General features: G+C 45.3%; 1 protein-coding gene across 6 annotated transcripts in view; it reads right to left on the reverse strand.

Annotated features, from left to right (window-relative positions):
* Window positions 1–2,076: 2,076 nt before the first annotated feature.
* Window positions 2,077–17,099, reverse strand: part of hdac4 (histone deacetylase 4) — a 79,879-nt gene continuing 64,856 nt past the window's right edge. For 5 of the 6 annotated variants that reach the window (XM_011611939.2, XM_029829811.1, XM_011611936.2 and 2 more), the window contains 5 exons: window positions 14,853–14,971; window positions 14,290–14,423; window positions 6,618–6,702; window positions 6,361–6,502; window positions 2,077–6,248 (listed from right to left, as the gene is read on the reverse strand). In XM_011611939.2, coding sequence (XP_011610241.1) covers window positions 6,212–6,248; window positions 6,361–6,502; window positions 6,618–6,702; window positions 14,290–14,423; window positions 14,853–14,971 — 517 coding nt within the window. In that variant the 3' untranslated portion in view covers window positions 2,077–6,211. Of the gene's footprint in view, window positions 6,249–6,360; window positions 6,503–6,617; window positions 6,703–13,624; window positions 14,215–14,289; window positions 14,424–14,852; window positions 14,972–17,099 lie in introns of those variants that run through there. The other variant, XM_029829865.1, reaches the window with a different exon arrangement.

A 17,099-nucleotide genomic window follows, 5' to 3' on the forward strand; every position in this document is an offset into this window, starting at 1 on the left:
AGATTCCAGCCGTGTCTGTCCAGATATGACATGAAATACATCAGAGTTTAAAAAAAATACCTTGATAATCCCCTCATGGTTGGCTGCAGTGCAGGTCACAGGTCCTTCCTCCATTAATCCATTTTTGGTAGAGTCTAAATTTAATGAGGCTTCATCATCATCATCATCATCTGTGACATTCTGTGATAATAAGCTCAGGAATCTTTGCGTTCTCACTAAAAATGTGTTTATTGGTTCACAGGAACCACAAAAATCACAATCATTCTCGGGTCCAAGTAGACATGCTGCGTTCATTAGAACAGGATGTCTTTTGAAGCCACGTTCAACGGCACAGATCTATTAAACTGATCAAAATTTCCACATTTTCTTCAGAAAACTTTCACGTCAGTCTGGAGAGAACATCTGTGATGGTGTCAAGTGGTCTTCATATTCTTTAATCAGCATTCTTTACCCTCAAATTTGATGTTAATGCATGAAGAAATGAGACGCCTCCAGTTCACGGCAGCCATGAACCAGATTATCCACCAAACCCGTCAGCTCAGCTGTCCGGATAAAGTGCAGCCCGCAGATCTTCCAATGGACTGAGAGGAGCTGAAAATAAAGGAATGCATCGTGTTTGTTTATTTCGCAAGTCTCAAAACAGCTTCCAGGACCTTTCCCACACACAGCAGTTGGATGCTGTTTGAGCAAAGGCCTGAACGGCGCGGCTGTGATCACAGGCACCTTGAAGAAAGAGCGAGTCTTGAACTTTCATTGTCTTCCCGTTTCCACGTCCACGGAGAAACAAACAAACTCAATTATTTTTGGCAAATCTAACGTGTGTTGATGATCCAAATCTGACTCTAATGACTCATCTGTAATTAGCTCCAAGCCTCATCTCCATTTTGAGCCAGTCAAGCCTGCAATTAAAAGCCGTGGTGACGAGCAGGACTGGGAGGATGAGCCTTTTTTTACCATACGGCGCATCGGTGGCTGCGTAATGACAGAGCAAACCGACGATGACGGCAGGGAGGCCGGAATGTCATGGTGGGATAACGAGAGGGATAACAGATAGAGGGGTTTTCCCCTGATTTGAGGCCTTTGTTGTGGTGGAAGAGGCGACCGTCTTGTGGGCTGGCCTTCACAAGGGGGGAAAGTTCAAGCAGCGGGGCTCCACCTTTCCTGTGACCCGACCTCACTGAGGACGGCAGGCTGCGCGGAGGCTACAGCCAGCTAAAGGTGAGACGGGCAGTCTGTGCGTCGGCGGAACCATAAAGAGGTCACATTCCAGCCTTAACGTCATTGACTTCAGGGAGGCTTCAGGGGCCCTTTACAGCATTCGTATGATGGTAAATATTGTCGCTCTTGTCTCAGTTTGACCTCCTTCTCTCAGGCAAGCAGAGCGCCGCTGCTTTTCGTTTGTCTTTGACGCCGCGCAGAGCGCCCCAGCCCGCGGTGATTTACAGAGACTGTGACGAGGCCACAAAGCGCGGCTCCGTGGTAATATTTACCCTGTTACCCTCCAGATTGAGAGTTTGACAGAAAAGTGGCGGAATGTGTGTTTATTTGAGGGGAGGTAAGGCGGGATTGGTTTTGTTTGCTTTAGGACTGTTGTCTTAGCGTTAGTTCCACCACCAACAGGGATTCACTGCTGTTTATTTGGACACCAGCTCAGACCTTCGACCTTTCCAAATGGGTGGCTAATCCCAGTCAAAGCTACTGTGGGACCCCGTTCCAGCAATGCTGCCTCCCACTGGACTAAACTGAGAATTCCACAAAAATGTGGAAAAGGGATAAGAAATGAAAAATTTTAAAAGTTAAAATTCAGGATATTTTTTAAAATCCTGCAGGGATGTCAGCATTTACTCCTACACACAAATGTGCATATTTTTATTATGTTTTTGGGAGGGTTGTTTTAGAAAGCTGGGCAGTAAATCATCAGGAAACCCGCCAAACTTAATTGGATCAAGTCAAACACTATTATTCCATTTTTTATTGTGATGCAAGACGCACGATGACCCACCGCCTCCTGCCAGCAGCTCACAATAGGATCCAGGATCAGCTCGTTAAAAGATAATAATAAAAAAGACACCATAAAGTTTTTCCAAAACAATACTTTATACCGAGATGTCAAAGACAAAATGTTAGAGCAAAGGTTCCCCAGAAAAATGTACTAGTTCTGTAACAATGGTGGTACAAGTCAAAAACATAACTGATAAAAAAAGAAGATGCATTTTATACACATGTAAACTAGAAGTTTGTTTTTGAACCACAGTGGTCATAGTGAAAACTGGCTTATTTAGTGGGATGGACCAACCATAGCAAAGATCAGGCATCTGGATTGAGCCCTTTGTTAAAATTCAGATGTGACAAAGCACCAAGACGTCCACCATAGTCACATTTTGCCTGGGTTAAATAAAAAGTTGCATTCTATTTCTGCAGTTTACAAAGCTTCTTTTTCTAAAATATTGTTTTTATACAAGTGTTCGATGCCATTTTACCCTCTACTGAGGGCAAAAATTCGCTTAAAGTCTTCAGGCTTTTACGTTTCCGTGTTTTACAGGTGAAAGAGCAACACGGACGCGGCCTCAAAACACTTCTGTAGCAGAAAACAAAGCAACGCGAGAGGAAACAGTTTAAATACAGTGAAATACACGAACGTCATCAGTGCTCAAGCCCTTGTGCCGATGTGTGACACGACAGGAAGGTGGGACATGCAGACGTACAGGGGCATGCAGAAGGAATCAGAGAAAAAGAGGTTTTGGACCTGGCTGGACTGAACTAAGAGGGTTCTGACAAAAACCACAGCCGAGCGTGGCAGGGATTATTTTTCTGTGCGGCCACGAGTTAATGCCAGCGGTGACGACAGATGATTGAAGCAAGCAGACAGTTTTTGTTCGTGTTTAAAAACCATGAAAGGTCCAGCTGTCAGGAGTTTCCAGTGATGTGATGGGCTGGTTAAAGTTTTCACAAATAATAGAGGAGCAAAGGTAATGGTTGTGTAATTCTGATATAAATGGGAAAGGACAGGGCTTTTACATGCATTAGCCTGATATGATGTGAACTGATACTAATAAAAAACCTTTTGCGGGTGTGTGTGTGGGTGCGTGTGAGCAGTTTTCTGCAACTGGTCGGCAACACAAGCATCAGTGTAACTTCAGTAGAGGTGGGATACATTCAGTTGAGCTACAAAAAATGCACTAGATTACAATAAAATCATCGTAGAAATGATTCCTCGTAATTATGTTTGTACAAAAAAGTGAATGATTGTGGGGTTTGTAAGGTGGGTCAAAAGGAAACCCCAGATTCTGGCTTACTGTAAGATTAGAAAGTACAGGAAGGAAGTTCATATGGTTGAGGTCAAATATGAGGATTTAGGAGTCTAGGAGTAGTTGGTAATGTTGGAATTTACCTCAACAGTGACTTTTAAATGTGCAAAATCTTTGAGTTTCAGTCACACTTTTCTTTAAAACGCCGGGACTTTAAAACTACCACCCAGCGGGTGTGTTTCTCCATTCTGACACTCAGAAGGCAGATGTGGAACGGCGGAAACATCCGCGAGAAAATCGCCGGCCGAGAGGACAACGATGGAATGAAAACAAGCAAAAACTAGTCATCAGTGCCGAGTTAGAAAAGACAACCAGTAAAAAGCCACTGAACACGTAAGCGTCTGTAACAAAGGACAGTACATGGTGCTCGTTAACATTTTCAACATCAGCGTAAGAAATACGGTCATAATGTTTCAATCTGTATAGATTTATAGAATATACTCATTTCTTTTCATATATAAATCTACTATAAACAAACAGTAAATACACAATTGTTCATCATTTTACAATGTACAAACATTCACCTCCCCCCCCGAGAACATGCTCATGTAACAACAAGTCAAATTTGAAACTTCACTCAAGGTGAAATATGTCAGCTGTACAATGTACCAGAGAAAACAAGAAAACAAAGGTACAAATGAGGATCGCCATCGGAGACGCAGGTGAGGAGGAATGAAGAGAAGCACAGCAGGAATACGCAGGAGGTCAGTTTTCCTATGGACAGTAAATGCCACAGCACTGTGCCTCCTGGTCACTGATAATATTGATCAGACTCGTCAAATGTGAATCCAAAAATGACACGAAGGCGCCCCTGACCACTCCAGACATGAGGTGGAGGGATCGCTGTAGCAAAAGTTTGTGAAGAAAGATACTAGAAAGAAAGATCCGATTTTTACCACAGCGGCTCGTGCAGTCTGGCTGGTAGCGCTACATGGTGACAGCCACAAGAGTTGTTTCTTTACTTTAATACGACAGTGTTTGTAGAGCGTCTTCATCAATTAAAATCAAAATTAATAATCACTCCTTGCCCTTCAGAGATTCGTCAACTGGCGGGGAGAGGAGAACAAATCACGAGGAGAAAAAGATGTGTCATTGCAAATTTATAAAGAACAGCTGGTGCTCCACCAGATGTGCACACCTGCCTCTTACCAACTGACATTTGTGCAGCAGATGTGCTTAACAAGGGGCTAAACACGGTAAAGCAGCTGCTGGGAGTCTGTGCGGCACTAGAAAATCCCAGGTGGTGGAGCCGTTTTTACAACCCGGCCCCTAAAGAGAGGGCCGATCCAACAAATTGGCCCTAATGAGATTAACCTCCTCTCTGTCCCTTGTTATGGTAAATACAGTGATAAGGCTGTGACTATTTAGGCTGACTGGTTTTACATCCAATGTAAACAGAGTGTGATGGTTTGTCAATCAGTAACATCCAACAGTTATCAGCTGATCTACAATTATTTTATTTAATGAAAACTGAAAGCTAAATTTTTAAATTTGATGCCGAAAATGTGTTTTAAGAGGCTGGGAAGCAGCAATGAGAGGCCGCAGCAGTTCATATAACTTCTGACAGTTAATGAGGTTACCTGGCAACCAGTCAGTTACACAACTGGAATATATAAGAAATAATATAAGAAAGAAGAATAGAAGACAGGTGCTAAAGAGTTCAGCACCTGTAACGGTACTACAGAGGTACGTTATTGCATACGCGATCATGGCCAACCTGCGTATCTGTGAAGGCTCCAGTAATGTTGAACGTTTTCTGCTTTTTAAGGAATCGAGTGCTGCCAGGTTGCAGAACATTTGGCTCAGTAGGTGCAAAACTGGCCTGCTGGTCGACCAGAAAATAAAGTACAAAGTACAACTGCGGAGAACGGGCACTGGAAAACCCTCTCATTGATTACAGCAATCAGACGGCGCTGAAACTGGCGTTGTGACAACAGATGACGGAGCAGAAAACAACACTTTCACTTTTGGCACCAAATTAAAAAAAAGAAAATTGTGTTGCTAGTTTCTGTTTTCTATGTTTTTTCTGTGTAAGTTCCCCGCAAGGGGGGTGTCCAAATATTTTGCAATCGTTCGATCTGTTCCCATAATTTTACAGTGTTCTTCTGACTGTACCAACAACAGATTTTGACCAGACATTATAACATATTGAAAAAAGCAAGAAAGAAAGAAAGAAAGCATCCCTCAGTGTGAGAATCTGTGTCCAAATAATTGTAGTTAAGAGTGAACAAGCATCACACGTTTGAGAACAACCTTTAAATCGGAGGGTAGAGGCACAGGAAGAGACATTAGGCTGCTTGGATGACAGGTAAACATGCTGCCAACACGCAGGCATGGGCCGCCGAGGCAGAAGAGAGAAGTTGTTGGGGGTGAAGAGGCCATGTTTTCGAACATGTTTAAGGCAAAGCGCTTTCTGTCAGAAACGGAAAAATCCACATGCTTTTATAAAAACCAAAAAAGGCACGGACTCACGGTCTATATCGAAATCACTGTTAGAAAGTCACCCTCTCATCTGGTTCTCCTAAAAGCGCGGGAACGAAAGATCCAAGAAACGACGAGGATGAAGCAAAGCTAGAAGAGACGTTCAGGAGGAGACGGCTGCAGATTACGTGTACGGTTAATAGAGCTCGTCTAGTGTTTAAATCCACCGGCGCTCTGATGTGTCACCGTCCGGTGGATGAACTGGTCCTCTCACACCGGAGGCGCTGAAGCGAGTACGACACATTTAGGCTGATTGGTGAATCCAACGGTCATAATCAGAGTTCTGTTTAACACCACAGGCGCCGCTGGTCCACTCCCACACCAGTGTGGCATCCTGGGGTGGCAGGACTGAGACACAGAACCGGCGTTTATGACACAGACTGGAGGAGGACGCTGCCAGAGCCTCCCAGTGGGTCCAAATCTCAGGATGTTTCTTCTTCCATCGGTTCCTCCTCGGATCTGAGGGAGAGTGAACATCATGAACGCTCTTGGGCATGTCTCATTTTACTGATAATCTAAAAATAAGACAGGAATCTGTCGTGAAATATTGCCATTTTAAGGCAGTCCTTACCTTTTTCCCATGTGCTTGTTGGCAACAGACAATGAGGCCATAGCAGAGACGGTTTCCGCTTCTTCTGTGTCGCGCTGAAGCGCTTCGCTCAGGGAGCAACCGAGCGTGGAGGCGGAGCGCTGCAGCGAGCACCAGTATTTACCTGTAAGCCACAAGAGAGGGAAACCATCAGGACCAGGACCAGGAGCAGGACCGTTACCAGCAATAACCTGTGTTACAGTCAGACCTGTTGTCGCCCCCCCGTCCTGTTCACTCACCGTGAGCTTCGAGAACTTTCTCCATGGAGCGGACGGCGTTAGCATTCGGCCGCTGCTGCATCAGTTTGTCGGGGATTGGCTCCAACTACAAATAAACAAAAAGGAAACTTCAATTTATGTCACATTCCACATCTAGCTGCATTTCCCACCCATCTAAAAGATTTAACTAGATTTGATGCACAGTGCTTTTGAACGTTTGCCTCTAATCAACATAATTTCTAGATTGGTGGCTGAGGAATGTAAAACAGCACCAGATTTTTCCAGATATTTATGTAATCTAAAGTAAACTAAGTCTTTAGAATGCACTCCATACTATAAGCAAAACAGGGCCAGTTCCTAAAGTATTCCATTGTACCGACACATGGGGGATTCCTCCCTCCAGCACATGCAGTCAGCTCCTGGTTTTAAGGGATCACTTTTCCAGCGTGGACCCCAGCCCAGCACTGAATCACTCCATGAGGTAGAGAACAAGTTTGAACTGTTGACACAATAGAAAAGAGCCCCGCGGATGCAAACCTCCTCCCACTCACCGACAGCTTTGCTACTCTTTAACACAAACTACAATGGCTTCCTTGTGCCGTGTCCCCCGCCCTAGACGTGTAGTAGTGGACGCAGATGTCCCACGCACATCCGATTCACACTCCGACGTGTACGGCCCATCGGCACACACACGCAATCACTTCGGGGAATGTAGCTAAACTTATGAAACTCTCTGAGCCGCAATTCAGAGGAAACGAGCGTATTCCCTAATGTGCCCTCCCAACCCGGAATGATCCAATTTCCCCTTTGGCCAACTGTACATACAGCACTTTCTCATCCCATTTTGTCAAACAGTCCCACTCAATTTTACATTCTAGCACAGGCGACACGGAATCCCAGTAGAAGGAAGGACCGACTGAATAGACACGTAAAGAAAAGGAAAAAGAACGGCCCCGCTTCCCTAAAGCGGGAAGTTTTCTTTAAGTCAAAACCAATAGTAAGTGGAGGCCTGTGAGGGTCAGGGGCTGAGGGATACCTCAATCCTTCTGTGGCACGACACCCTCTCTTGCACAGAGGGATGGTCCGAGGCACACGTGCACCAACAGGAAATCAGGAATTTGTGAACGGCTGCACATCAACGTTATATCACATCTAACGTCATCTTTTCACGGCTGTGGGACGCACGTGGGCCGTCGGCGATCGGCTCCAAACAGGTGCAGCAAACAGACTATTTTTAACTCTATAATGGAGGCCAGCTGTAGCCAGTTCATCTCTACACTAGCCGACTACAGCCGTGCTGGCTTTCTCTCAATCCCTATTCACACCAGACCAGATTTTATGGCCCACGAGGACGAGTTCTGCGCTCACATTTTCTGTTAAAAACTCCCAGTCTGCTCCACGAGTGTGTATTGTTTCACACTCCCAGAGAATTTCAGGAGCCATCACAACTAAAGCTACAAATATGCCTTCAATATTCTCTTAACAGATCATAACAAGTCTCTGTTGAATCCTGCTCAGTCTGTGATCTGGAATCCTGTAATTACCATCAAATTGTGGATTTAATTCAGGCACATCGGCACGTCTCAGGCTGCCATGAAGGCTCTGGTTCTCGGTCTACAGGTGTCCAGAGATCCATTTCCACGAGTGATTGCAATCGACAGAATCTTTGATCCACCAGTTCCTTCCTGGAGTTCTATTTTGGGTCCAATTAAAGAGTTACGCTCCAGCACGTGTGTGTGTGTGTGGGGGGGGGACCGCAACTCATCTTCAATGGAAGACCTCCACGCTGAGGTAGGCCATGGCCGACCCATTTAACAGGATTGTATTCCAGATGCGTACTCTCAGATGTTCTGATGTTTCTCCCCAACTCCAGACTGCAGCCACCAACCTTTCGCCTTACCAGGAGTGACCCAGCCCGGCCCTCTGAGCTGGGTCAGGGTTCTCTGGGGTTTCCTGGGGTTCGCTTACGAGCGGGGTTGGATGGGGGCAACCTGTCAGCATGATTGACAGGTGGGCCTCATGCTTATAAACTTTAATGGCTCTTGTCAGGGCACTCCAGGGGCCCCCACCTGGCGAGTATCACCAACAGACACATTTGGCCGTGCACACAGACACATATAAAAACACATACACACATTTTTGCGTGTCACAAGTCTGTGATCCTGCACTTCTGAAGTTTTCTTTTTTGGATAAATGTCTCTTATAGACAGACTGCCGTGACCATGAGCGCTTATATGGCCATTTCCTTTGTGTGACACAGCCATTCAACACATCGGGCCCAAAAAAACCAGACACCATGGAAATCTTGAAGCCACGTTTAAGGAATGTGCCCGGTGAAAACATTCCTGAGGGAGGCTGAAACCAAAACAGTGGAAAGAAGAGGAAATCCACTTGTTCAGCCAGAGAGGGGTGCATAAGGCATCCATTGTTTACTGCGTCCATGTGTGCACGCTGGCAGGCGCAGAAATGGTTGATTATGTTATGCTAACTGAGCAAGGTAATGGCGTGCATTCTGCAAAGCAGGTGACCCTGTTTCAGAACGTGGGGTTGGGTTTGCCTCCAGTCTGAGGGTGGTGGCCCATGGGGGGTGGGGGGACAGGGGAAGTTCAGCATTTTACTGTAACTCCGCTGACAGATGGCAGCAATTAACATATTAGCCGCTGTTTATCATATAATTGCTATCAACCATGATTTCAACAGGGCCAACATCTGTTTGGGAGCAATCATCAATTAGTTCTAAGTTCTGAGTCGACTCGTGCAGCCGCCAATGCATCATTCATGAGATATTTAAGTAAAAAGCTTACGCTGTAGCGACGGGTGGAACAAAGGAACCCATGAAAGGCATTCAACTATTTTAAAACCTTTCTTTCTCAATTAATCTGAGTGGTTTTTTTAAATGAAACCTAATGCATATTAAAGCTCCTCTAAAGGTGCCAATAAAAGCCCAAATATGTTTATCACCCGAGCGAAAAGTAAAATGTGTGGACTATGAGTAGACTACCAGTCACGAGAATGATTTATATCAAAGCTTTATTTTAACTTAGGGATGAACTTAAATAGAACCTCAGGGTACTGGATCTGCTACTTTGCACTCGACATTTGACATTAAGCTGAGAACTTCAAGGAATTTCTCTCTCAAAAAAACATTTAAACAATGAGCACATGCCAAAATAACCATTATGTAAGTTAACCTTTAGACAGATTAAATAAAATACACTATGGGAAAAACTGGTGTATTTATGGGTGAAAAGTACTCACAATCCATTTTTATGGTTGTGGCTTCAGTATATGCTTCAGTCACAGACAACTATGACGTCCTGAGTGCTGGATGCTTCCAGACGATACAAAACCTCAGGCAGTGAAAAGCTCCATAAACAAAAGCAGCTGACCAGTTAATCCAGCTGTGGTCCCAGTGAGTGGGCCCGCTCCTTTGGCGCATTCAAAGCCAGCCAACACACATGAATTAAGCAAAATATGGACTCTAGAAATAACCCATTCACGTCCAAAATTAGCCAGTTGTGCCATCGCCCGAATGGGAGGACGCTGCAGACGTCCTTAAACTACGAGTCTTCTGTGTCTTTCTTTTGTTGCCTTCGCCATCAGAGGTCACAGCCCGACTTTGTCAGCAAAGGAAAGAAAGAACTGATGCCTTTCATCTTTCCCTCTGGCTCAGTTCCACGCTGACGTTTCCCAGCTACATTCCAACTTCATTACAGAGACCTTTGCCGAGATTATGATAAAAACACTTGCTTCCTGCAATTTCAAAGTGATCAGGGACATTTTAGCCCGTTTTCTTTCCTTTTTTTTCTTTGCCATCACTTATCAAAGCTCAACATGACAGGCTGATCTGCCTTTGTTCAAACAGCTGACATCACTTGCTGCCAGAAAAGCTCTGGATCTAAACTTAGCAAGTCCACGACGACATGTGTTTTTCATCACCTTCCAACCCATCATGTACACGAGACATCCTGTCCATCTCGAACACGTCATGATGACTTTTTAAATTTATACTGGAACTGTTGAATGTTTTCACAGGTTTGATTAAGACTGTAAAGTTACGATACTGCATCGCACAATCTGGAGACATATATGTATTTTGACCTTTCTCGTGAGAAGTGGCTCAATCAATAGTGATGCAACATCGCCCTTTAAATGTTAGCAAGTTTGTTTCTCTACAAGAGTCAAAATAAAGCTCTGCACTGATTAAAGAAAAACATTCCATATTTGTCCAGTTTTTGAAATCCTGCATAGCTGGGCAGAGTCCTTATAGCCGCTTCCTAACATTGGATTTCTTCATTCCGATACCAAATGATTAGACCATTTGCCCTGATTATCTGGTAAGTGCAGGCTGGACTGGCCCTGCTGGAAGAGGTGTGAGGCTAACTACTCTCAGATGTGCACCGATGACAGGCCCCGGGGTGCGTGTGTGAGAGGTCCATCCTGCAAAAGCTGAGGAAATTGAGGCTGCCTGACTCCTGCCTATTTTCAAATTTCCAGCTCCCTGTGGCACCCGTTGAGTGACCTCCTCCAAACCCCTGCTGGGGCTGACGCTCTGCAGTCCGCTGAAACCTAAGAAGCGAGCCTCCCGATCTTACTCCTTATTTTTGCAGGGGCGGTGCTGTGAATAACACGAGTGTCCTTCAGACGTGTCACGAACAAAATCCTCTGTGGCAGAAAAAGGTATCCCGCCCCGCTGAGGTGTCCTTGAATTTCTGAATCCTTTCCAGCTGTGATGGATGTTGTCGGTGGGCACAGCGCAGGGAAATACGCTTCGGTTATAGTTTTAAGCCTGTAGTTTATGAATTTTCACTCTTGCTCCAGCTCACTTACTACTTTTCTTTGAGAAGTTTGGCGCACAGAGGTGCCGTCATCTTCAAAAGCAATACAGCTAATAAGCGTGTTGCAAGGTTCCAGCTGAGACCTCTCAGTCCCGTGTCTCCTTAACATTGCTGCAGGTCATCTGTCGGTTGTGGTTGAGGTCACCAAAACGTATTCTTCTGAATACGTTTTGGCTATTGTTCCGCTTATGTTGCTGTGAGGCTAGGACTGAGGCGGAGCGCCGCTGATTCCAAAGACTCATTTATAGTCCAATCGGCCTGCACGACCAGAGCAAAAGGCTGAGCAATGCACAGATACAGCATAATACAACGTTTCTGGCTCTATAATCTATGTCTTTTTTAACCATTATGTTCAAAATGTCTAATAAGCAGTCTCTATAGCCAGTATGTGCATGCAGAACTGGGCAGGAGATAATGGGTTTAGCAGGTAAAGCAACCAAGTACTTCAAGTTTAATCCGGAGGTTCGATCACCTTAATAAACTAGGTAAAGGCAAAAGCTGCTGGGTATGTGCTCTCTGAAGACTATACTTTTAAAATATACTCCTGCATGTTGGTATCGCTGAGAACAGCTTGTTTCCTTGGTAGTTGAGTTACTTCTCACATGACTTAACTGGAAAACTTGTTATAAAGTATGCACACAGGACAAGCTTGCCAATGAAATTGTAAATGTAATTTAAATGTAATTGTCCTGGGTTGAACTTAACACATCAGCGACTGACATAAAGAGTTACCTGAGACACTCCTAAATTCTGTTGTGATTGCACCCAAAAGACACAGAGGATGCAGAGGAATCCAATCGCTCTGGCCTCAGGGTAGCCACAACAGGTCCCCCATCTGTTTCAGACAACAGAAATACTCAAGACAATAAATCAGCACAGTTTAAGTGCCCGGAGGAGCCTTCCTAATCCAGTCTGGCTGCAGACCTAGGAACACATGCTTATTTTTGTCCTGTTTATTAGAGCTTGGAGATAACCTGGACTCTGATCAAAACGGCAACAGATTACAAGTGGACTTTAGAGACGCAATCCAACTGCCAAGCTTTAACAAAAAGCTGGCTGAGTCGGCTTGGGATACATCCTGGAAATGCAATTTCTGGACTGAAAACACAATTCCTGAAAAAAATAAAAATAAAAAAAACAGTTCTGTTTTTTTTTTTTTAAAGAACACTGATGCCTCTTTTCGGAGGGAGAAAATGTGACGGGAAAAAAATTTGTACTCTGGCCCCTCCATTAGCTGGAAGAAAAGAGTAGGCGGTGTTGAGAAGTTGCTGTTCTGTTGTGCGGCATGAATCACAGAGTGCTGATGTTTGTTCAGTTCCCCCAGCCAGCCTACACGCACCCACAATTAGCCTTCTGCCTGGAAATCCTCTTTTTGACGTGTTTGTGCTTGGTGAAAATGAGACGTGGATTTCCCCAAGAGAGTGCAAGACAACATGTAGGCTTAAGATTGCCCAGTAAATCTAACTGTGCATATAGGACAAAGATTATATTGTCGGCCGCCCATCAGCAGGAGGGTCCCCCCTGATATGGGCCTGGTCCTACTCAAGGTTTCTGCCTTTTAAAAGGCAGCATATATCCTGCCACTGTTGCTTTGGCAGGCTCCTGGTTCCAGTAAACACTTTGAGACAATCCATCCATCCATCCATCCATCCATCCATCCATCCATCCATCCATCCATCCATCCATCCATCCATCCATCCTCTACCGCTTATCCGGGGTCGGGTCGCGGGGGCAGCAGCCTAAGAAGAGAAGCCCAGACTTCCCTCTCCCCAGCTACTTCTACCAGCTCATCCGGAGGGATCCCCAGGCGTTCCCAGGCCAGTCGAGAGACATAGTCTCTCCAACGTGTCCTGGGTCTTCCCGGGGGTCTCCTACCGGAGGGACATGCCCTGAACACCTCACCAGGGAGGTGCCCAGGGGGCATCCTGACTAGATGCCCAAGCCACCCCATCTGGCTCCTCTCAACGCGGAGGAGCAGCGGCTCTACTCCGAGTTCCTCCCGGATGGCAGAGCTTCTCACCCTACCCTAAGGGAGAGCCCAGCCACCCTACGGAGGAAGCTCATTTCAGCCGCTTGTACCCGTGATCTTGTTCTTTCGGTCATTACCCGGTGACAAAGGGCAGCCCTGGCGGAGAGCAACCCTCACTGGAAACAAGTTCGACTTACTGCCAGCAATGCGGACCAAACTCTTCCAGACAAATACTATATAAATAAAGTTGGATATTGTGTCAACTTGTTAAACCTTTTTAAACGCAAAAAAACCTGTGTAGGCTGCTGAAGGAAGACGTTAATGATGAGGAATCGTCCTCAGCGTGGCCGAAGCCTTGTGGCTGACCGATTGAGGATGATCACAAATTCGAATTTGAATAGTTATGTGCTGCATTACGCATCAACATTTGTCCAATGATGGATGGAAATCCAATAAAATTCCAGAGGGGATTGTGTTTTCATGATAAGAAGCATTTAGTTACAGCTGGAAATGTACATTAGATCACTGAGTTTATATGCCAGTAATAAACTGTTGTCCTCAAAGCATTTTAAGAGAAAAACGGTTCCGGATGATGCAGGTTTCACCCGCATCAAAAAAATGTCTCACAACCCTCACAAAAAGGGAGAGAAGGAAAATGAACAGGAATTGGAATTTAAATGAAATCCAAAGTTATTAAAATGGAGGTTTGCGTCACTGGGATTATCCATATCACCTATAAAGGTTATTATGGTGTTTACGCCGGACCCAGCTTCCATCGTTGACCTCAGTTCTCGTTAAATTCTAAATGGATCTGTTGAGTCACATGACTTTGCACACAGTTTTACCATTGATGGGGATTTTTCAGCAATTGCTCATTCCTACTTACCTCATTGCCAAGCAGAGCAGAGACGCAGGCTTCGGAGGCATCGCATATGGCTGTGAGGTCATGACCGCCCTCCAGGGCGAGCACCACCCTCCCGCCTGCCAGACCCATCAGCTGCCTGGTCAGGTAGCCGAAGCCTGGACGGGCAGGAAATGACACCAAAGGGGGAGAGAGAGAGAGTGGGGGTGAGACGAGCAGTGATGTCGAAGCTCTTACTTCCCTTTTGGATGTTGTTCAAAGAAAAAAAGTGGGTTTGAGGAAAAAGGGTAACTCCAGAGAGGGGGGGCTGCACGGTGGATTTACTGAGGGGCACCGGTCCTAATATAAGACAGGTTTTATTTCAATAATTGCAGCTTTGTGTTTAGGTTTGGTCGCCATCTTTGATCTCTTTGTTCCGGGATGAAAGGATTTTCGATCTATGTATTCATCCATATGTTTTTTTTTCCTCCACTGAACCTGACCCAGATTCCTCACAATCCTCTCTAAACCAGACGTAGCACCCTTCGTGACTTTTATTTTTCCAGACCTACAGGGCTTAAATAATTTCAGCCGTCGCCTTTACTTACATTTTGCTGTTAGCTTGTATCCTCCCAGTGGCGAGGCATGGCCGTCCACCGCGTCAAAGCCCGACGACACCAGAACCACGTCCGGCGCAAACTCGTTGGCAATCGGCATAACCACCGTCCTGCAGCAGCACGGAGACGAAAATGTTTGTATTTACAGTAAAGATTTGGCGAGGGGTGGACATTTTTCTGAACGTACGTTAGACACAGATAGGAGACGCTGTTTGAAAACAAGTGCACATGCTTTTGGGTTTTGGCTGGCCGGCCTCCAGGGGAAGGCCGGACCGCGGCGTTAGTTCCCAAGAAGCAGCGCCTTGAAAACAATGATACGCGAAAGGCGTGGTGATGGATGAGGTTAAGACCTATGCTGGCTCAGCAGAATTCTCGAGCATCGCCTTAGTGTGCCAATCAAATATCCGCGCTTTATTCTATCAACAGTTATCGCAGCAGTTATCTAGCGTTTCATAGCATCATGGAATGACAGATCAGCTGGGCTCCGGATCAAACATTTACTGCTCTAAAACGTATTAAAGATGTGATCTCAGGAGCGGCAACACAAACTACTCAGAAGAATGATCAGGTTTGAATCCAAAGAAGCCAAAAGATTTTAAGATATCGATTGGGACACAGCAGATGGGAATATAATCAGATTGACCACGCTGCAATTTGACATCATATTTCCATTACAAGCACGTGAGTGTCAAAGATCGGGAATGTCAGAGGGCATTTAGCACTTTAGAGTCAAGAGGACTGAGGACAAAGGAGCAACCGAAGGTCTGATGAACTCTTGTCACCTTTGACGAGTAAAAGAAGTCTGCTACTAAAATGGTTTCATAGAGATCTGTCTTTAGTGGGCTTAGTGCTCTTGTGATTATGATTGTGGTTGAAGCTTTAAGCAGCTGGAGAAGCCACGTATAATTATTGCAGTATATCACTCACTATATCTTTCCACTTCTTTTATGACCTTTCGCTGCCTTCTCGAGGTTTTCAGAATAAACATTCGTCTAATGAGTTTGGAGACAAAATTACAACATCTCCATTTGAAGTGGGAGGTTCGGAGGTGGTAATTTGGGACAAGATCGCAAAGTGGAAAAGAGAAACGGAAGGACAGATATAATTGCATCTGTAATTCTGACACTGGATGGGTGGGGTGATATTGTGAACGGGGGCTATTTGTGAGTGACTTTCAGTTCACGCACATGCACACACACACACACACACACAAACACACACACACACACACACACACACACACACAGAGGTGCCACAGACAATTGAAACGTGTCAGAAAGTCAAAAAATTGCCAGGTAGAAGTGACTGAAAAAAAAACCCAGCTTAAGATAATGTTTAAAAAAGGCAGCACAGTTAAAAAATTAAAAACATTATTGCAGTTACTTTAAGGAGGTGTTGAAAATGAAAGAGTCTAGATGGATTAGTTAGAGAAGAGGTCCTGAATGGAGTTACAGGCTGTTTTGGGGAGGTCTGCCTGTGGAGGAGTACCACAGGGCTGTATCATAAGTCGCCTCCACTTTGCTGACCTCAGGAACATGGCAACGGTTTGCTGAATGTGGGCAAGCAGTGTGCCCTAAAATCCACAGGCCATTGGTTTTTCCAGTTCTTGTTAACCACTAAATTATAAGCCTTCACTGTGCACACTACACCCTCCACCACAACACAGCACACGTACGTGCGTGCAGCTGTCTTAGAGGGGGCGGGATATGGTCTTAAAAGCATCATGATGGGCTCAGACAGCAAGGATTTGAGAAATGTGTGTATCCTTCCATGCTATTTGAGGATGTGTAAGGGGAAGAAAAAACAATGAAGAATGTAGCAAAATGAGAAATAAAAACACAGGAAGTTTTGAGGGAGCAGCTAACGATCAGGGACATGAGGATATGAATAATCAGAGGAGGAAAATAGTGCTCCGTGCATCAGCCACATGATGAGAGTTTGGTTACTTTTTTCCAGCTCTTCTCTCAAAGTTCGCCACATGGTCACAGATTTTCGCCCTCTTTCGCCACCCTCTCAATAACACGTACCAAGTATTGGCCTGTTAACTGGAGCAATAAAAGAACCCACAATAAAGACAGCGGGCTGCAGGCACGCATGTGGACTGATGCCTGGCGCAGTGGGAGACCCTGATGGCCAAAGATACTTGAACCGCTGATCCATTCCTCCAAACCAGCCATGAAAACTGCTGTTGTCAACCATCCCAACACCCGCCCTTTCAGGAAAACGTGGCCTCAGTCG

Source organism: Takifugu rubripes, chromosome 1 (genome assembly GCF_901000725.2).
Source record: "Takifugu rubripes chromosome 1, fTakRub1.2, whole genome shotgun sequence".
Taxonomy (NCBI): domain Eukaryota; kingdom Metazoa; phylum Chordata; class Actinopteri; order Tetraodontiformes; family Tetraodontidae; genus Takifugu; species Takifugu rubripes.